The sequence below is a fragment of the Plutella xylostella genome, chromosome 6, assembly GCF_932276165.1.
Source record: "Plutella xylostella chromosome 6, ilPluXylo3.1, whole genome shotgun sequence".
Taxonomy (NCBI): Eukaryota; Metazoa; Arthropoda; class Insecta; order Lepidoptera; family Plutellidae; genus Plutella; species Plutella xylostella.
In genome coordinates this window covers 11,095,714-11,112,261 of record NC_063986.1, presented here as the reverse complement: position 1 = coordinate 11,112,261, position 16,548 = coordinate 11,095,714, and the positions used below count along the sequence as shown (strand labels likewise).

The 16,548-nt window shown below is 38.3% G+C and overlaps 1 protein-coding gene and 1 long non-coding RNA gene across 3 annotated transcripts; one reads left to right on the top strand and one right to left on the bottom strand.

Moving 5' to 3' along the window:
* Positions 1-223: 223 nt before the first annotated feature.
* On the bottom strand, positions 224-13,016 carry LOC105384671 (synaptic vesicle glycoprotein 2B). The gene is made up of 11 exons (XM_048621790.1): positions 12,559-13,016; positions 8,064-8,225; positions 6,544-6,703; positions 3,928-4,049; positions 3,442-3,683; positions 2,935-3,086; positions 2,474-2,612; positions 1,861-2,012; positions 1,175-1,303; positions 562-689; positions 224-301 (listed from the first exon to the last, which is right to left on the bottom strand). The coding sequence occupies exons 1-11, from the start codon at positions 12,674-12,676 to the stop codon at positions 231-233; spliced, it is 1,575 nt and encodes a 524-aa protein (XP_048477747.1). The 5' UTR covers positions 12,677-13,016; the 3' UTR covers positions 224-230.
* Positions 10,250-11,690, top strand: LOC125488656. 2 transcript variants are annotated; one of them, XR_007266391.1, is made up of 2 exons: positions 10,250-10,327; positions 10,627-11,690. It is a non-coding gene; the product is annotated as an uncharacterized LOC125488656 (long non-coding RNA). The 2 variants fall into 2 exon arrangements; XR_007266390.1 differs by lacking the exon at positions 10,250-10,327 and adding an exon at positions 10,371-10,418.
* Positions 13,017-16,548: the final 3,532 nt, after the last annotated feature.

Sequence of the window (16,548 nt, the reverse complement as noted above, 5' to 3'; positions counted from 1 at the left end):
ACTACATGAGAATTCATAGTCATCGTTATTTGCATTTGTTAAACCCACGGGAATATTAACTCGTTCTAACGTCTTGTGTGGACCATAGACTACTATGTGTGAACATTACACCACATATTTATACTTCTGCGCTCATCCAGCTATATCTAGGTTCATATCATTACTAAGCCTATAGTTATCGATTCTTCTGCAGATCTTAATAGGGTTAACTTAAAGACAAAAATACTTAACTAACTTTTATTTAAACCTAATGAGTTAACTTTGTTATCCGATGGCAGGTACAGCGTCACTAAAATTCCACCTGAAATAATGAAAAAACGTGTGATCAATAATACAGGCTGTAAAACTTCTGAAGCTACGTCATCGGCATAAATAAATCTTCTATCATAGTTATTCTTAGCTCTTGAACTTTTGGAATAAATAGGTTGGCTGGAAGAAATTTATATTTGGAAATAAGCCCGCTTTTGTGTAAGTACTAACTTTTTTACTTTGTATTTTTGTCTGCGTATATTTTTGTATGCAATAACGTGTCTATAAATAAATAAATGAAGGTATACTTACTGGCGACGAAGACGGACCAGCTGTAGAAGATGGTGTTGCAGTAGCGCGCGATGGTGGCGCCCACCAGGTTCACCCCGGCGAACGAACCCACGCGCCCGATCATCATGCCCAGGCTTGTTGCTAGCGCCCTGCCGTGAGAGAATGTGGTTTAATGTAGGGACTTAGAACCTAGCTGGATAATAGGCCGGTCACACAGATCTACCTGATTAGTTGTGATACCGTAGCGTTTTGAAATAAGTAGATATTGCATATTGGCAAATGCAGAATGTAATTTTCAGCCAACCAGGGTCACAAGCAGTGGTTACATGAAGAAAGAAGGCGGATTAGAGTGTTTAGGAGCTTTTTGATAAAAATATTTGCCTATGTATACCCACTGCAAGGTATAAGACCTCCTTCATGTTATGCCAAGTCCTACTTCATCTCAAGGTCCTATACCACACTCATGCAGTTAGGTCCAGCCACTTTCTTCCTCTTTAATTTTAATTTATTTTTTAATTTTTTTATTAGGAAAAGCATAATGGATTAATGTCATCGGACCAACGGGTCAGTGGTTTACCGACTGATCGACGCCTTTCGAGATAGATTGGTGTAATGATACTGATACGAATGATACCTGTGCTTAGTAGGAAACATATCAACGAAGTAGGAGCCAGCGATGCCGAGCAGGATGGAGGTGCTCTGCAGCAGCACGAAGAAGATCATGTTGGAGACCGGCTCCCGGACCAGGTCCACCAGCACGCAGCTGAAATGGAATATAACAAGCGTTCCCGTTTAGTTGGTCCTGTAATTAGGTGTAGTTTTTCAGTATGGGTACATATAGTATACCTATGTATATTGGTAGCTAACGGTAACGTTACCTCAGGTCTGTTTTTTTAATATCAGATAATATATTGACAGATAATCAACAGTCACATTGTTCCGCTATTAAGTGACTTTTCGTTCTATTGGCCTGAGATTAAAAAACAGACTTTAGATACGATTATATGTATACTGTATATAGTTATGTATACTTAGAAGCTTAACCTGACAAGGTCCAGAATTTCATTACTTATACATACGACCGATCTACACCAATCAAAGATTGCCTGGAAGAAATTTCTTAATTTCAATAAGTCCACCTTAGTGCGCTAATTATGCAGTTTTTTCCTAACCTCTTATGTAAAAAAAAAACTGACCGCCTCCAGGCGGTACAGGGACAGCCTGGCCTTCTCTTCCCCTTCGCCATTTCAACCCTTGTTTAGACAGATGGTATTCTGGTATCCTCAACAGCGCCATTAAAGGTTAACAAATATAAATTACCTGACAGCAGAGACCACAAGCGTGCTGACCATGACGACCCGGCGGTGCTTGGAGACGGTGCTGATGGCGAGGTTCAGCAGCAGGAAGAACACGCCGTACGCGATGCCGCAGTAGATGGTGTGGTGGGAGATCGTGTCCGTGCATATTGTTGTCTGGAAGGTGATGGAGGTTTTGGTTAGACAGCGTTCATATCATAGTACGGCTTTGGAGAATGCGCAAAATGGTGGCCTACAGACAAGTGGGCTTCTCAAAGAAATTAGAAACTCCCAAGGGTAAATTAAGTACTTATAGACTGTTTCTGAGCTTTAATTCTCGAAAGCGCGCTTTTAATTACACCGTTAAGCCGGTCTATGGCGCTCCATACTCCAATATTATATGTAAGTATTAGTTGCGATTATTTAATTCATCAAAAAGCCTCGAATGTGATTAACTTAGATGAACATCACTATATTATGATTTGCCGTAAATACTGCCGGCGCTGTCATTGGTGGAACGCCTAGGCGCTTATCAACGTCGATAATGAACCCGTGTAGGGGCTGCAGATTTCCATATTGAGTAGGATTTCTAGCGGTCTCTGAAAAGAAACATATAATATTATGTAACTGTAGGTTACCTCCTCAAAGTGTGCATGCGCCGGGTTTTCCATGACGCGGTGGCAGAAGCTCATGTCCAGCCCGGACTGCGTGCTGTTGTTCAGGGACAGGAAGAAAGAGTTCACGATGGACGGGAACCACATCACGAACACGTTGTTTCTGAAATACAAAATCACGGGTATTAACATATAACCGAATTCTAGAATTGCTGTGGAAGACCTGGGTACTGAGGAAACATTTCTAGATTGCAGATCATGGACAGGCAATCGTAGTGGATGACCTTTTGCCGACTGGACTGACGAACTTAATAGGTAGGGTTTAATGAGAAAGGCTACATAGAGACAAAAATGGTGACTCTCCGGATAGTTGTTTCTAACTATATCCAGCAGTTGAAGTTTAAGAACTACTAGCACTAGTGCTAGACTAGGGTATGCTACAATGGCAATGTTAAGTCTAGTTAATCATCGGTGGGTATACTTACGTACTACAGATGATAAGGAGTAGGTAGAACAGCTGTGCCGTTCGTATCAGCAGCGGTGGTTTGAAGAGAGGCAGCGTCTGGTCTGCCATCGAGCTGCAGAACGACTCCTTGGAGTCCTTCGAGCTGGGTGAGGTTATTAGTATACTCTTCACCTGGAAATTGGATTGATTCATTATTAAAGTGGGAAATGGGTAGAGTATTTTTTGGGACCCCACTTCCAACCCGACCGATATTAGCATAGGAACAGATGATGAAGGTCGAGAATACAAAACATGGACTGAATCACTTTCCTCAAGCCCTCTCAAAAGTATTTGTTGATTTGGTCCTTTTCCAAGCATATAAGACACGGACTTGTCCACACTTATACGTATACATTGAACTTATAGACCATGGACTATTCTTCAAATAGGGAATCCGTTGATACTTAGTAACAGAATCAGAGTGAAGGCAAGGTCAGAAAGCATTGATAAACCGTAATCATTTCTAATATGCAGAAAAAATTCTCACCGGATATTCTCCCTTAACCCCTCCATTCCGCTCATACATGCTCCGCAGCACCCTCATGGCCTCCACCTCGTCGCCCACACTGGCCAGGAACTTGGGGCTCTCGTGCAGGTACAGCATCAGCAGGGCTCCGGCACCCATGGGCAGCGCCATCACCAGCGTCAGGAGACGCCAGGAGTGGTACGTGATGCCCAGACCAGGGATAGTGAAGGTTATGTGTAGGGGTAGGATGTAGAGGGCCAGTACTGTAAAGAAAAAATGAAAAATTGATTACTGATGGATATTGCAACTCAGCAAACCCCTATGGAGATGTGAAGGTCGTAGCGCATTCCCACTTCAAAGGGAGGATCCTTCAACTAGGCCGGGTGGTGTGGCCTGGCGAGCAGCTACCCGTTGATTATTATCGTAACTCAGTAGATAGGTGTCCGGCCTTACGATCGAAACTGCCCATGCCCAATGTGTAAGTATATCATCTTACAGAAAACTTACAGAAGGACACAGCCTCCGAAGCCAGGTTGATGCTGTTCATGATCTGCAGGTAGCGGCCGCGCTGGCGCCGCCCCGTGCACTCGCCCAGCATCGTCATCGTGATGCTGAACGAAGCTGTCGAGCTGTGGGAGAGAGACAGGTAGTCAGGACTATGGGGGTGGAAGCGAAACAGGTAGTAAGCACTATGTGGGTGGAAGTGATACAGATAGTCTTGGCCATAAGGGAGACTGACACCGTGAAATAGGTGAGGGAAAAGATAAGATAATAGAGTGATGAGCGTAAGGGTGAGGTTGGTACGGAGATACAATGTGAGGACCATGATGGATCAGGATAGCGAAAGATGGTGAAAATGGAGGCTACGAGAGAATATAGATGAAGGGTCATATCCATTCATAGCTATGTCCACGGCTTATTATCGAAGGTCCATGGATATTGTGTTAAAATTATATTTTATGCAACTCAAGGTAATTTTACAAAATAACTAAACTTAGTACCTGGAAATGTAGAGGGTCTTGACCGCATTCGATGGCATTTGCCGAGTTTGCAATTTTATAGAAGCCTATGTGAGCCGACTGAACCTAAATTATCTATCTATGTAACAGGCTTGGTAAGATTGTCCAATATACCTTTGTGAGTATCTAATCGATTTGCTATTCGATATTAAATAAATAAGTACCTAATGCCTCATTCTACCTCAGTAGATTTTGTTATCGATTGCTTGGTTAATAGTACGTATTATAATTATGAAAAATCGGTGGCATAATAGTCATAACACTACAGCACTGGGCCGCGTGATGGACTAGGCGTGGACTAGGCTAAAACCCGAGCCTCCGCAGTGGGGACATTAGGTTGTACCTAAATAGTCTTAGCTTTATTCTCTGTAATCGATGTAAGTATGTATTGATCGATCGTTTCAATGTTGAGTTAATCGAGAGTTATCTTAGATATGAGTCTAATTGCCCATTGTGCATTGTTTGTAACTGTAAATTGATAGTTTTTTTTTCTGTACTAAGTATTTAAATTCTATTCTTTCCTTCATGAAAATCGTATGAACCGTTTAAAAGTGATGACTGATTATATTTGTTTGATAAATCTTTGACTTTGGCTAGTTTGTCAACATATACCTAGAATTTAAGCTTGTATAATTCTGTACTTAGGAAATTTATTATAGATTCTATAACAATTATAACGTGCGATTGTGTGAACCTATCAACAGACGCGACGTGTTAATTGCTTGATCTGTGTCCGAGTGATACAATACTACTCGTTGAAGGATTAATTAATCCACTTTCCATGTTCTCACGGTTCATTTGATACTATGTATACAGGGTGTTAAAAATACGTATATAGCAAGCCGGAAGAAGGGTGTCTTGACGTTTCTCTTATTTTTATATCATAGAAACTCCTTTTGAACTTTTGAAAATTCACTTTTTATCGCTGTTGTTCAAAATGATCTGAGTCACCGGTTTTCGGCTTACTATACCAATTTTGCAACACCCTGTACATTGCCACAGGGTGTGATTGGATCAGGTATGATTAATATTTGCTCATCCCGGGGGGGTCGTCCGCAAATATAGTTACCGCAGGGAGCTCGCTCTAGCTAACGAAGTTTCGGAACGTTGCCGTTGCAACGCTAAAAACGAAACTAGGTCGAAGGAAATAAATAAGGGTTGTTCGTTTATTTTCAAGCGAGTGTAACCCTTCAATGCCTACTGCATTCGGATATCAGGAATTTGATTACGGATGTTGCTGGACTGACGTGAAAGTGGTGGTAAAGGTAGAAAAGAAACGTTCTTACATAGTAGCTAGTAATATTAAATTAATCAGCTAGTAAAGCTATGGTTGAGCAAAAAAAATCTTGCTTTCAAAGTCTCCAGTCAGGTTTATAGTTTCCTGGGAAGAAGTAAAAATGTGATCGATACATAAATATAAAACTGTGTTTTTTTATTAATCGTAAGATCGTAACCGGTTAGGGCAACATTGTATAAAGACTGGAAGAACTAACAAATGTACCCAGATTTTGATTAATGAACTTAAAAGTTGTGCAGGTTTTATTTTTGTATCATTGGTTTGGGAACCGGATTGGCACGCATCCTTTATAATCATAAACTGGTTATATATTTTATCCCTAATAAAATAATATTTTATAGCTAGACATACAATGTATATTTTTGGATATAAATAAGCACATCATCAAAGGTTATGCGAATGATACAGCAAGCAGTAGGTAATGAACCTAATAATGTAGGTACACAAAACAATGCGATATTTCATGAAAAAAATGGCCCAGAAGTTACTACGTGTAAAACCGGTGTGTAAGATCAGAAAAGCAGAACGAAGAATCATTTTCTAAAGCATCACCCAACAACCAATTCATCCATCTTTCACAGTACACTAGAGAGAAAACATCATCATGATTATGATGCCGCTACACGGGTCCGTTATCAAAGTACATAAACGTCACTATATCGCGTTTCGCCATAATACGAAGCAGTGCATGGTAGAACACGCATTAAACGAGTTTATCGACATCGACATCGACAGCGAACCCGTGTAGCGGCCGCTGACCTCAATAACTACTATACTCTCAAACAGTTTCCACAAAAGAATACCTACAAACTGCAGCCGATGAACTTGCAGGCCACCATGGTGTACCACTGGTTGGCCAGGCTGCTGAGCGCCGCGAACAGGAAGCCCACTGCCGTGGACAGCACCAGCGCGCGCCGCCGCCCCGCCGTGTCCGCGTAGTAGCCCCATGGGAAGGCGAATATTATACCTGCGGAGGGAGGAGGCTGGCTGTTAGGAGTGTTAGGAGAAGGTTTCAGGGGGTCACTCTCGAAATCGACGAACGAACGAAGGCACGCTTTACATGAGCCGAGCCGTGAAAGACAAAAAACTGCAGCAGACGCTTGCGTGACAATTCTCGTCCGTTTGTTTGTGGATTGTCGGTGACCCTCCAGGCTATAAGGAAATAACGCCAACGCCATCGCGTGCTCGAGTCAATAGCTTTTCTCACTTTGGGACGACACTTTTCGCAATTTGGTTTTCATACGGTTTGCTTGGTGGTACAACCCATACGCCCCAATAAATATGTTTACGCCCAACGGTTACATTCGCTTCTTCGGATTACCTACACTGATCGGTTGTAAAATGCTTAGATAGATCACAACCGTCGCTGGTTAACCAATAGACATACTACCTACCTGTTTTTTAGTATCAGTCCATGGGGGTTCCTTTTCCAATTTGCAAGCATTCATTCATGTATTTTTAAATCAAGTGCAAGTATTATTTGGGAAAACGTCATGGAATCTTGGAAAAAATAAATCAGGTCAATATTTACTGTAAAATTAGGTATGTTTAGTTGCTGATTACTTATGATAATGATACCTGCAATATTCATCATATATTCTACCCGATAAGAAAAATTCATGTAAAGGTTGCTAATTTCATTAATTATTTTCGTTCTATTTAGTTAGTTACTGATTGAGTCTATATAGTAGATATTGCTAACAAAAGGTAAACATTCTGATTGAAGTTCAAGGCCCGCCTAAATACCGGTTTTATTTCAAGTTGGCAACTGGAACTGGACCGAGGAAATGGTAAATTCCTCCGACAGGGCTACAAACTCGTTCGTTATGCGTCTCTGCTTTTTAAAACCCAATACTTACAAGAATATATCGAGGAGCAATGTGGCATAGCTTCTTTAGATTTCAAGAGTTACAATATGTAATAAAATCAAAAATTCAATGAACACGAAGTTACGAGTCTTCCCTGACCACCACATCGTTGATCATTTTCGTTTCAACTCATTGGACCTTCGACGTAATGAGCATAATATTAATGAACCCTGACTTGCCAGCTTCTTGTTGGCGTGTTAGTGACAAACACTAGGGCAAACTGGGGTTTATCACCGCGGTCAAAGGATTGGTCAGTCAGATTAGCGTCTTTCGCTAATAACCCAGGTGATACATTCGAGAAGGCGACTTCGTGTACCGCTATGTTCTTTTTCACTCCCCCTACACCTCTGAGAAGTCTGGGGCTGACACCAGGCGCTTCCATCCGTATCTGTCACTGGCCAGCAAGTTACATAAGTTCTGGCCACGACTTCCCTTTCTCTTATACCTCGCTATGCTTACCAGCAAAAGGTATCGACGACAGCAGTCCCTTCTGCGCCATGGTGAGGCGCAGGTCGCAGGCGGACGCGGCCACGATGACGCCGAAGCCGAACAGGTCCAGCGACACGGCGTGGCTGATCATGCTGCAGGCTGCCAGGAGGAGATAGCTGTAGGGGCCGTTGCCTGAAATAGAAGGGGATTTTAGGAATAAAGTGAACATTCTGGATATAGAGTGGACTGCGTGACAGCGTGTGGACTAGGCCTAAACCCTTTTTCATTGGAAGGAGACCCGTCCCCGTGATGAGTCGTGATTTGATGAGAGTCGACTAGACGACTTAGAAAAGCAAATATATACAGTCTCCGTAAGAGCTTGTTCTGCTGCTGTTGATTGGGTCCCTGAAGCGGATATTTCTATTGATTTTTCCCACATGTGGAAAAACAAGAAATTCTTGGAAGAAATTCATCGTAATTTCAAATAATTCACATTGACATTCAAAGATTAGTCTACGATGAATTTCTTTCGGAAGGGTATCCGCTTTTGAGTGTCCTCTGAATGCAGCGGAGGTTTCTTACTACATGTCATATGCCATATGTCGTCGGTATTGCATCTGAGCTTAGAGTATATATTTTTACATCTGAGATTTATTTGTAGAGAAGTCTAAAAACCAGAACCAAATTAAATAAAAACACAATTATATAATGCTCAAAGTCACAGCCCTGAGATTTAAGAGACCCGGCAACTTTTGCTTATTTGGTCGTTCACTTATTTTTAGATATTATTATTTACATAACATACCTACATACGTGGCAGGTTTAAACCCTTTTGCAGAGACCAGTTTTTATGTTATGTAAGTTAATTGATTAACAATGAACCTAAGAACTTCATTATCCTCTATAACTAATAATGTGTAAGGGTTTTCCATTGATTTTTATCTTGTTCCTTATGATAATTATCCAAGTCACCTTAAGAGTTATGAATTAGACATGGCCGGATTACGCTGATGATGTATCACCAAGAAATTATAAACTATAAATATACCTAGGACTGTTACGAAATACGATCATGGAAAATTATACAAAAGAAACGTTTGCAAATTTTTGCAAAAGCATCTGCCATGAGGCAGCTTTGTAGCTTTTGTAAAAATTTGGGGTAGTTAATGCATAAAACTAGCTCACTATATTGAAACTTATTGTATAAAACTATAAAATTTCCCAACATAAACTATGGTCAATGCTGCACAATAATTAAGTACAAATCTTTATTTCTTATAACATTTTAACATGATATTGGTACCGATTCTGAAGGGCGCACTTCCTAATTTTAAAATGAGCTAAAATCTCTAAATTTAACTGACAGCGCTAATTTTTGCTATTCTGAAGGCAACGATTTTAACGGCGAACTAAATTTAGAAGGCTCATTTGACGTCTTTAAAATGAGTGTGGCCATGTACTTAAGGATATTACAATCTAAAATATCGATTAACTTTTTTAACCTTAAAGCACTCCAAATAAATTTAATTATCCTAAATAGTAGTTGAAAATAATTAAAAGGATTAAATACCCTGCATTTATATTGGTTTTCGTGATAATTTCAAATATTTATGTAACATATTCATAATTCATTATTGCAACTGGTAACTCTGGCTAGAAAATGCTTCTATAGTGTTCTATGGTGTGATTTAAAAAAATATAATAGAGTAGGGATGGGGTAAGTTGATAAAATAGTAAGAATAATCGAATATAATCGATTATTGCACTAGAATATTTTAAACAATTGTTTTTCAGTAAAGTATGTAGGTACTAAGTTCTACATCTATGTGTTATCCACGATATTTAATGTAAAAGTACTTACTTACTTAAATGTTTAATATTTTAATAGTTGATGATGATGTTACGTTATATACTTAAGTAGATAACTGTGTAAGGGATGATATTCATAAGTTTTTAAAAGTATCGAGTTTGAAAGTATATAGAATTTGAAAAGTATCGAATACTTACAATAGCACAAATAACTTATCAGTACTTACTTATTTCCTATGAGTACGTATTTATATTTACCAAAAACGCATATGATTATAATAAAAGTACCTACCCAGGAATCGATCCAGCATCGATTATTTTTTCATTCAAGCATAGTTCGGAAGCCAGTAACATTGCACTAGGTACATCTCTATGGCGCATTGGCGCATGCGCGCTGGGCTGCAAGAGAGGTGCGCCGCCGCCGGCGCGGCGCCACACCGCCATATTGAATTTTCCGCCGAAAAGTTTGCCGCTATTTTTTTAAAGTAATTTTGTTAAATCTTTACAATACAAAACAAACATTTAGTATTAATTATTATGTTTGTGTTTGCAATATGCAATTGTTAAATCGATAAGGTGCTTGTGTGCAAGTTTACGAATTATTTTAGGAAGTTACCTACGTAAAATCTAAATAAATATTTTTATCAGTTGGGCATCTGGTTACTTATGTTTGTGTTCTAGCGTTTTCGTTTCTAATATTTAAAGTTTTGTGTACCTACCTAAAAGGATAAGCTTATTCTGTCAACTATCCATACAATTTAGCTATACTTACTTTATTTTTCAGTGACAACAACAAAGAAAATGAAAAATCAACCACACCCATAAACTAAACATGAAACGCTGGATACAAGATATTAAATCCTCTCTGGGACAACAATACTAAAACTACCATCAGACCACCTACCTTACCTACCTACTAACTAGAAGGATAATGGAAATAAGATACAGAAATGAAATCAAGCAATTGTGTATATTGGTGTCAGAAAAATTACTCAACCAGTGTGTGTTGTGTGTGTTATTCACCCAAATAAAGTTTTACGTCCATAAAATTTCTTTCTTCTTTCATAAAAAGTAATAGTATAGTAGTAAGTATATATAAGTATAAGTTTCTTAAAGTCAGGCATATTTTTCAGATAAAAGGTAACCTAGGTGTAACTTGTTTTTTCCTGTAACAAAATAGGTAGTTAAATATTTGAGCTATGTAGATACCACTTTAAGTAAAATATTCTTACAAGTTGAAAGGGAGAGAGTAGAGAGTTAGATAGGTACACAGGTAGGTGAGTTAAGGTTAAGGTGTTCCTCATGTATGTAGAGCCGGTCCGTTTGGAAGAGGAAAGCCGAGGTGTTACGGCTAGTGTAATTCCTGAAGTAGATCAGTAGGTGTGTTGATTAATTATTAGATCTAGAACAATAACTTAAGTTGTTTTTAAGCATCCCGGTTCATGCCTACCTTGTCAGTAACACGTTTTTCAGTCATTCAGTCCAAAGATCAGAAATAATAATATGACAAAACAGAGTCACTTTCACATCGTAGTTTCGTAAAAAATATTAATTTAGCGTCGTTGCAATTAGCTTTACATGCTTAAACAACACATCAGCTCTAAGTTAAATCCATATTTATGCACCTACAACAACAATTTCCCATATATTTCACGGTTTTACTTTTAGAAATTTTTGTGTAATTTTAACAGGCACCTGTTTAGACCCCTTTTAAATTTAGGAAGAAAGTTGCTAATTTTAAGTTGACAGCGCTAAAAATGGCACCTTCAGAATACCAATTCGACCATCTAACCTAAGTTGAATAGTTTTAACGCTGTCAGATTCAAAATTTAAAGTGACGTCTCTAATTTTGGAGATAAACGGTGCCTTCAGAATGCCAAATAAATTTAGAGAGAATGTAAGCGTTTTTTGACAGCGTTAAAATTAGAATGTGCCCTTCAGAATCGATACCAATGTACTTACTTTTCGATTAATTATCAAGAAATTGAACACAAAAGACCGTAATCAGATTCGAAACATAACATGGCTTGTTATAAAAACCCCAACCATTTGTTCGGTACCTACTTTTAATTGGAAGCTCTTTTATAACGTTGGGATAGATGTAAATTACCCCATAAAATAAACTTTTCGCCTGAAAGCCGTTCCTAATAACATTTAAAAACTTCGTATATCTATCTGTCTACTACCGCGATAGTTGTTTATCTATAGGTAGAGAAGATTCAGATGGAAATGAAAAACCTGTAGGAACTTACGCCTGAAAGTCCTGACACCACCATCAGAAGGGTCATTCTATCTTCTCGAAATACGAAGTTTGAGAGCGCAATGTTTGGTATTTGGTAGGTACTTCTTCCAGCAAAAATAGCAAAAAAAGAAGTATAACTAGTGCGAACGAAGGCCCTTAATAGGTGTGAAACATAATAATTACCTCTATTGTTTGTAAACGTGTATAGGCAGTTTTGTTAGGAACACTATCATCGGTCCGGGTGGATGCTGGAGGACTGGTCTGATAGTTTTTAAAACCTGCCTTTAATCATTCAGTTACCCGACTAACTATGATTTGCTTGTCTCTTTCAGGATTATTGAAAAGCTCTATAAGTATATGTATAAATCCTACGCCTATATCCAGCACCAGTGATCGGAAAAACAAAGTCTAACTGGCATTGCAAAGGTAGGTACGTTTTTGTCCCGGAATTCCCGCGGGATTCATAATATTTACCTGTATACTCGACTGCATCGTCATAGCTCACGTTGTTCAGGTCGTGGCCGGCACTCTCACTCTCGTCCACTTTACCCGATATCGTCTTCACTGTGGTCACATTATACGACTTCTTCATTCTTGAAAAACACTATTTGCACTATAACCACTCTTGATAATCAAGGCTTTACTTGATTTGCTTATTTAGTAGGTACCTAAATTTGTACAAAACAAATATTTATTTCACCATTATCACAGTTTTTTTCCAAGTCTTTCAGTCTTGCATTCCCAAAGTCTCACACACAATCAAAAATATAAAAAAGTTTCAGTGATCTGCGACTAATTTCATTGATGACTTAGTTGAAAAATCACAGCATACATTTTACACGGGATTGAACTAGCGTCTCTTGATGTTGATAGTGAGAGAATGCGCGCGCGCCGCTCTCAGACCGGCGCTATACACAGACAGACGAGCCATACGTGCCTTAAATATATAATGTTATATGAACACCCATAGGCACATTATTATATCAAATGTATTTTATACATTAATTCTTAGGTAAATCTTTCAAAGATACACAGGCTAGGGTTTTTTTCTGCAACTCCAGCGTTACAGATTTAAATTTATTTAGGTACTTTAGTGGTTTTACACAAAAAAATGCTGATGTTTTTGGCCTTTATTGTTGTAGTTTCGTAGTGTTTGTTTTATTGTATATTGCATAATAAAATTATGAAGCTCTTTTTATAGTGTGTTTCTATAAATAGTTTAGTTAGGTACTTAATGAATAAAATAGTATAAATATGTATAAAACCAGTAGATAGCAGTTGAACTTGGACGTCGGCCAGGGCACAAATAAATTGCATTCTGCTACTTTATAGATGCACATAGTCAGCAAAATCAATCAATTGTATAAAGTACCTACCTACATAAACCAATAGGATTACTTATAAAGAAAGGTGGCGGGTTGTGGAACTTATGTCAAATCCGCAAATGAGCCTTAATTTAAGCGTCCACCTATCGGTATCGTACGTATCGGACTCTGTGGTCTAGTGGTAGAAGCTTCGCTTCATGACCCAGAGGTCCCGGGTTCGATTCCCGGGTGGGTCCATCAATTTGTGTTTCTAAATTGTGGTTCCAAGTTTGGTTAGGACATAGAAGGCTGATCACCTGATGTCCGAAACAGTGAAACGATCCATGCTGTCGGATGGGCATGTAAAGCAGTCGGTCCTGCGCCTAGCTCTCTCCAGTCGTGTCGGTCAATCCGTCCCATTGGGCTATGAGAGTGATGGAACAAAGAGTGCTCCTGTGTACTGCGCACACACTTGGGCACTATAATCTACTCCTGCGTAGATGGCTGATCTCAATTGAGATTGGCCGCCGTGGTCGAAATTCGGCTAGGAGGACATTATTATTATTATCGGACTAAACGGACTTTAATAAATGTATGGATGGATAAACAGCGACGGCAAATCCGATGAAGTGGACGCACTTGTGTTAATTTATAAATATAAAATAATACTGAATGGGATGCGTGATTTGGCCATAACTTGTCAAGAATGCGACATCGTGTCACATTATAACCAGGATGCAAAAAAAATACAGTAACAACAATTAACTAGTAGTTAAAAAACACTGTTTTTAATCAGTAAGTAGGTAAATAATTGAAGGTTGGTATTTTGAGCTGAACTTATAAATAAAATAAAAAATATTGTTATGTATTGTTTTTTTTCTATACCAACAATAACTACGCATTAACCACACTAATCGAATAGAAGATGATTATTATTACTCTGTTATCCTCAAGACGAGTCTAGAGATAATCTACAGATCGTGCTCCTTTGATAGTTATCTGAAGCAAAAAAAGTTTCTTCCACAGCATAGGAAAATTGTAGAATCATAAATACATGTTGTACCAGATACCTACTGCATAGGTTAAGGTATTTTATCAGTAAACAATCAAAACCGAAGCAAAGCAAATTTAGATTGCCCCGTTTTTGATTCGTTCACTGATAATTTTGTCCATATGTTTTTAATGTTAATTTTATCGCTAGGACTGCAATTAAGTGCAATTTGCAGTATTTACACCTTTACAGTGGTTTAGTTTCTTAAGTATAGTATAAGTAGGTTCTTTTTTAACTAAGAGTTAATTTTTCAACAAGAAAAACCTACCGCCTTTTTTATAATGCTTCAAATGCAATCTCAATTATTTACCTAAGATAAAGAACGCAGATATGTTTGATAAAAAGTTCAAGGTTTTTCTAGGACATTCTTTCCGTATTTTGTCCCAGCACAGGCCCAGTTTCTCACTCGAGTAAATCTATCGAACAATGAACTTAAGTCGTACTCAATGATAATTCAGGCAAGCGGAGTGCTGCATTCCATACTCAAGTTCTGCTAAACTTGACGTTCGCAACTGTGAAATCGACAGATTGTTAGTTTATGTACCAATACTACTGGACTAAACGACTCTGGTTTTATAATATTTTTATTTAGGTTTATATTTTGTGTGGGTAAAAAAAACATCATTGGTTTATGACTTGCACCAAATATTCAAACATTGATCCATTTAAGTGATCATCAACTTTTGATAAGGAATATTAAGCACAATAGCATAGAATATGGTAAGTAAGTAGTTTTTGTTATATACTTACGATGCGTTGTAAGGTTGCAACTAGTTTTCTGAAGTGCAATAATTTAAAAGTAATGTGCATGATTTGTTTGTGAGTTTGTGACAGAATTTAAATTGCATATTTTATTTAGTTATGCAATTAAATATTTCCTGTATTATTGGTGTCGGAAGTCTACGAAAACCGAACAAAGGAGAGCTGTCATGCCAAAAGTATGCTAAAGCTAGCTTCTAATAATATGACATAGACATTACTGGATACACGTTGCAAACACTTGCACTTCGCGTGCATTACTCAATACCTTCTCAGTAGGTAGTAGGTACCTATTAATTCGTCATACTAAAGTTGTAAAAACGTTTAATTATAATATTATATTTCTTAACTTGATATTGATATACAACACAACACAATATGAGTTGAAAAACAATGGTCTTTATGTATGTAAAAAAATATGTATCTGAAGAAGACATGTTTAGTTTTGAATGCAGGTATTCTACTCCGTAGTAGGGAGTCACGTCGACACAGTGAGGATCAGGGCCGTACCTCTCAGTAATTATGCGAGGTGATGCCCATTATTTTACCAATAATTAGTTAAAGGTAAGTGTTGGTAAACAATGCCCCGGGCCTCGGCTGCTGGTGGTTAACATGTTAAAATAGCTTAGCTTTTGTCGTTATTGTCTTTTGGATGTCATAGGGTAGCGGAAGATTTCAGGTACGGTACGAAAACATTATGCTTTGCTATTAAATACATGTATGTAATATTTTTATGGATGAAATAGAGTTGGCCTATCAGGATGACCCATAACTTTATTGGGCTCAAAGTACACCACACATTTCCTTTATAGGGTATTGTATAAAGAAATCCTTATTTTTACCATCAATGATAATGATAATAATGATAACAGCTTTATTTCCTTATGACGTGGTTTTATTGAATTTATCAAAAACAGTGCACTGACCTGGCGATGGCAGCTGTTCGGCTATTTTAGGTTCTTACCTCAACAAAAAATCTATTAGGGTAGGCTAGAGGGGCATGCAGATATGGAAATGTGTTAAAATGGGATACAGTTAAATTGAAATAATCGATGGAGCGAAAGAAAAACGAGAGGTGACACCATTGCTAATGCTTAACTTACATAGTTAGATAGTAATGAGAATGAATCGAGACAACTGTTGTGGAATAACCCTGCTGCTAGTTAGATACGGTCATAAGCAGTATCAGTAATAAACATTCTTTGGAATGACGTAAGTACATCTACCCCAATAGATAACATGTCTGCCCCATGCGAGGCGTCATCAGAGAAACGCCGCTCAAAAAATTCCAATCTAAAAAAACAATAAAACAATTTATTTAGATAAAAATCACTTACGAATCAAAATAAA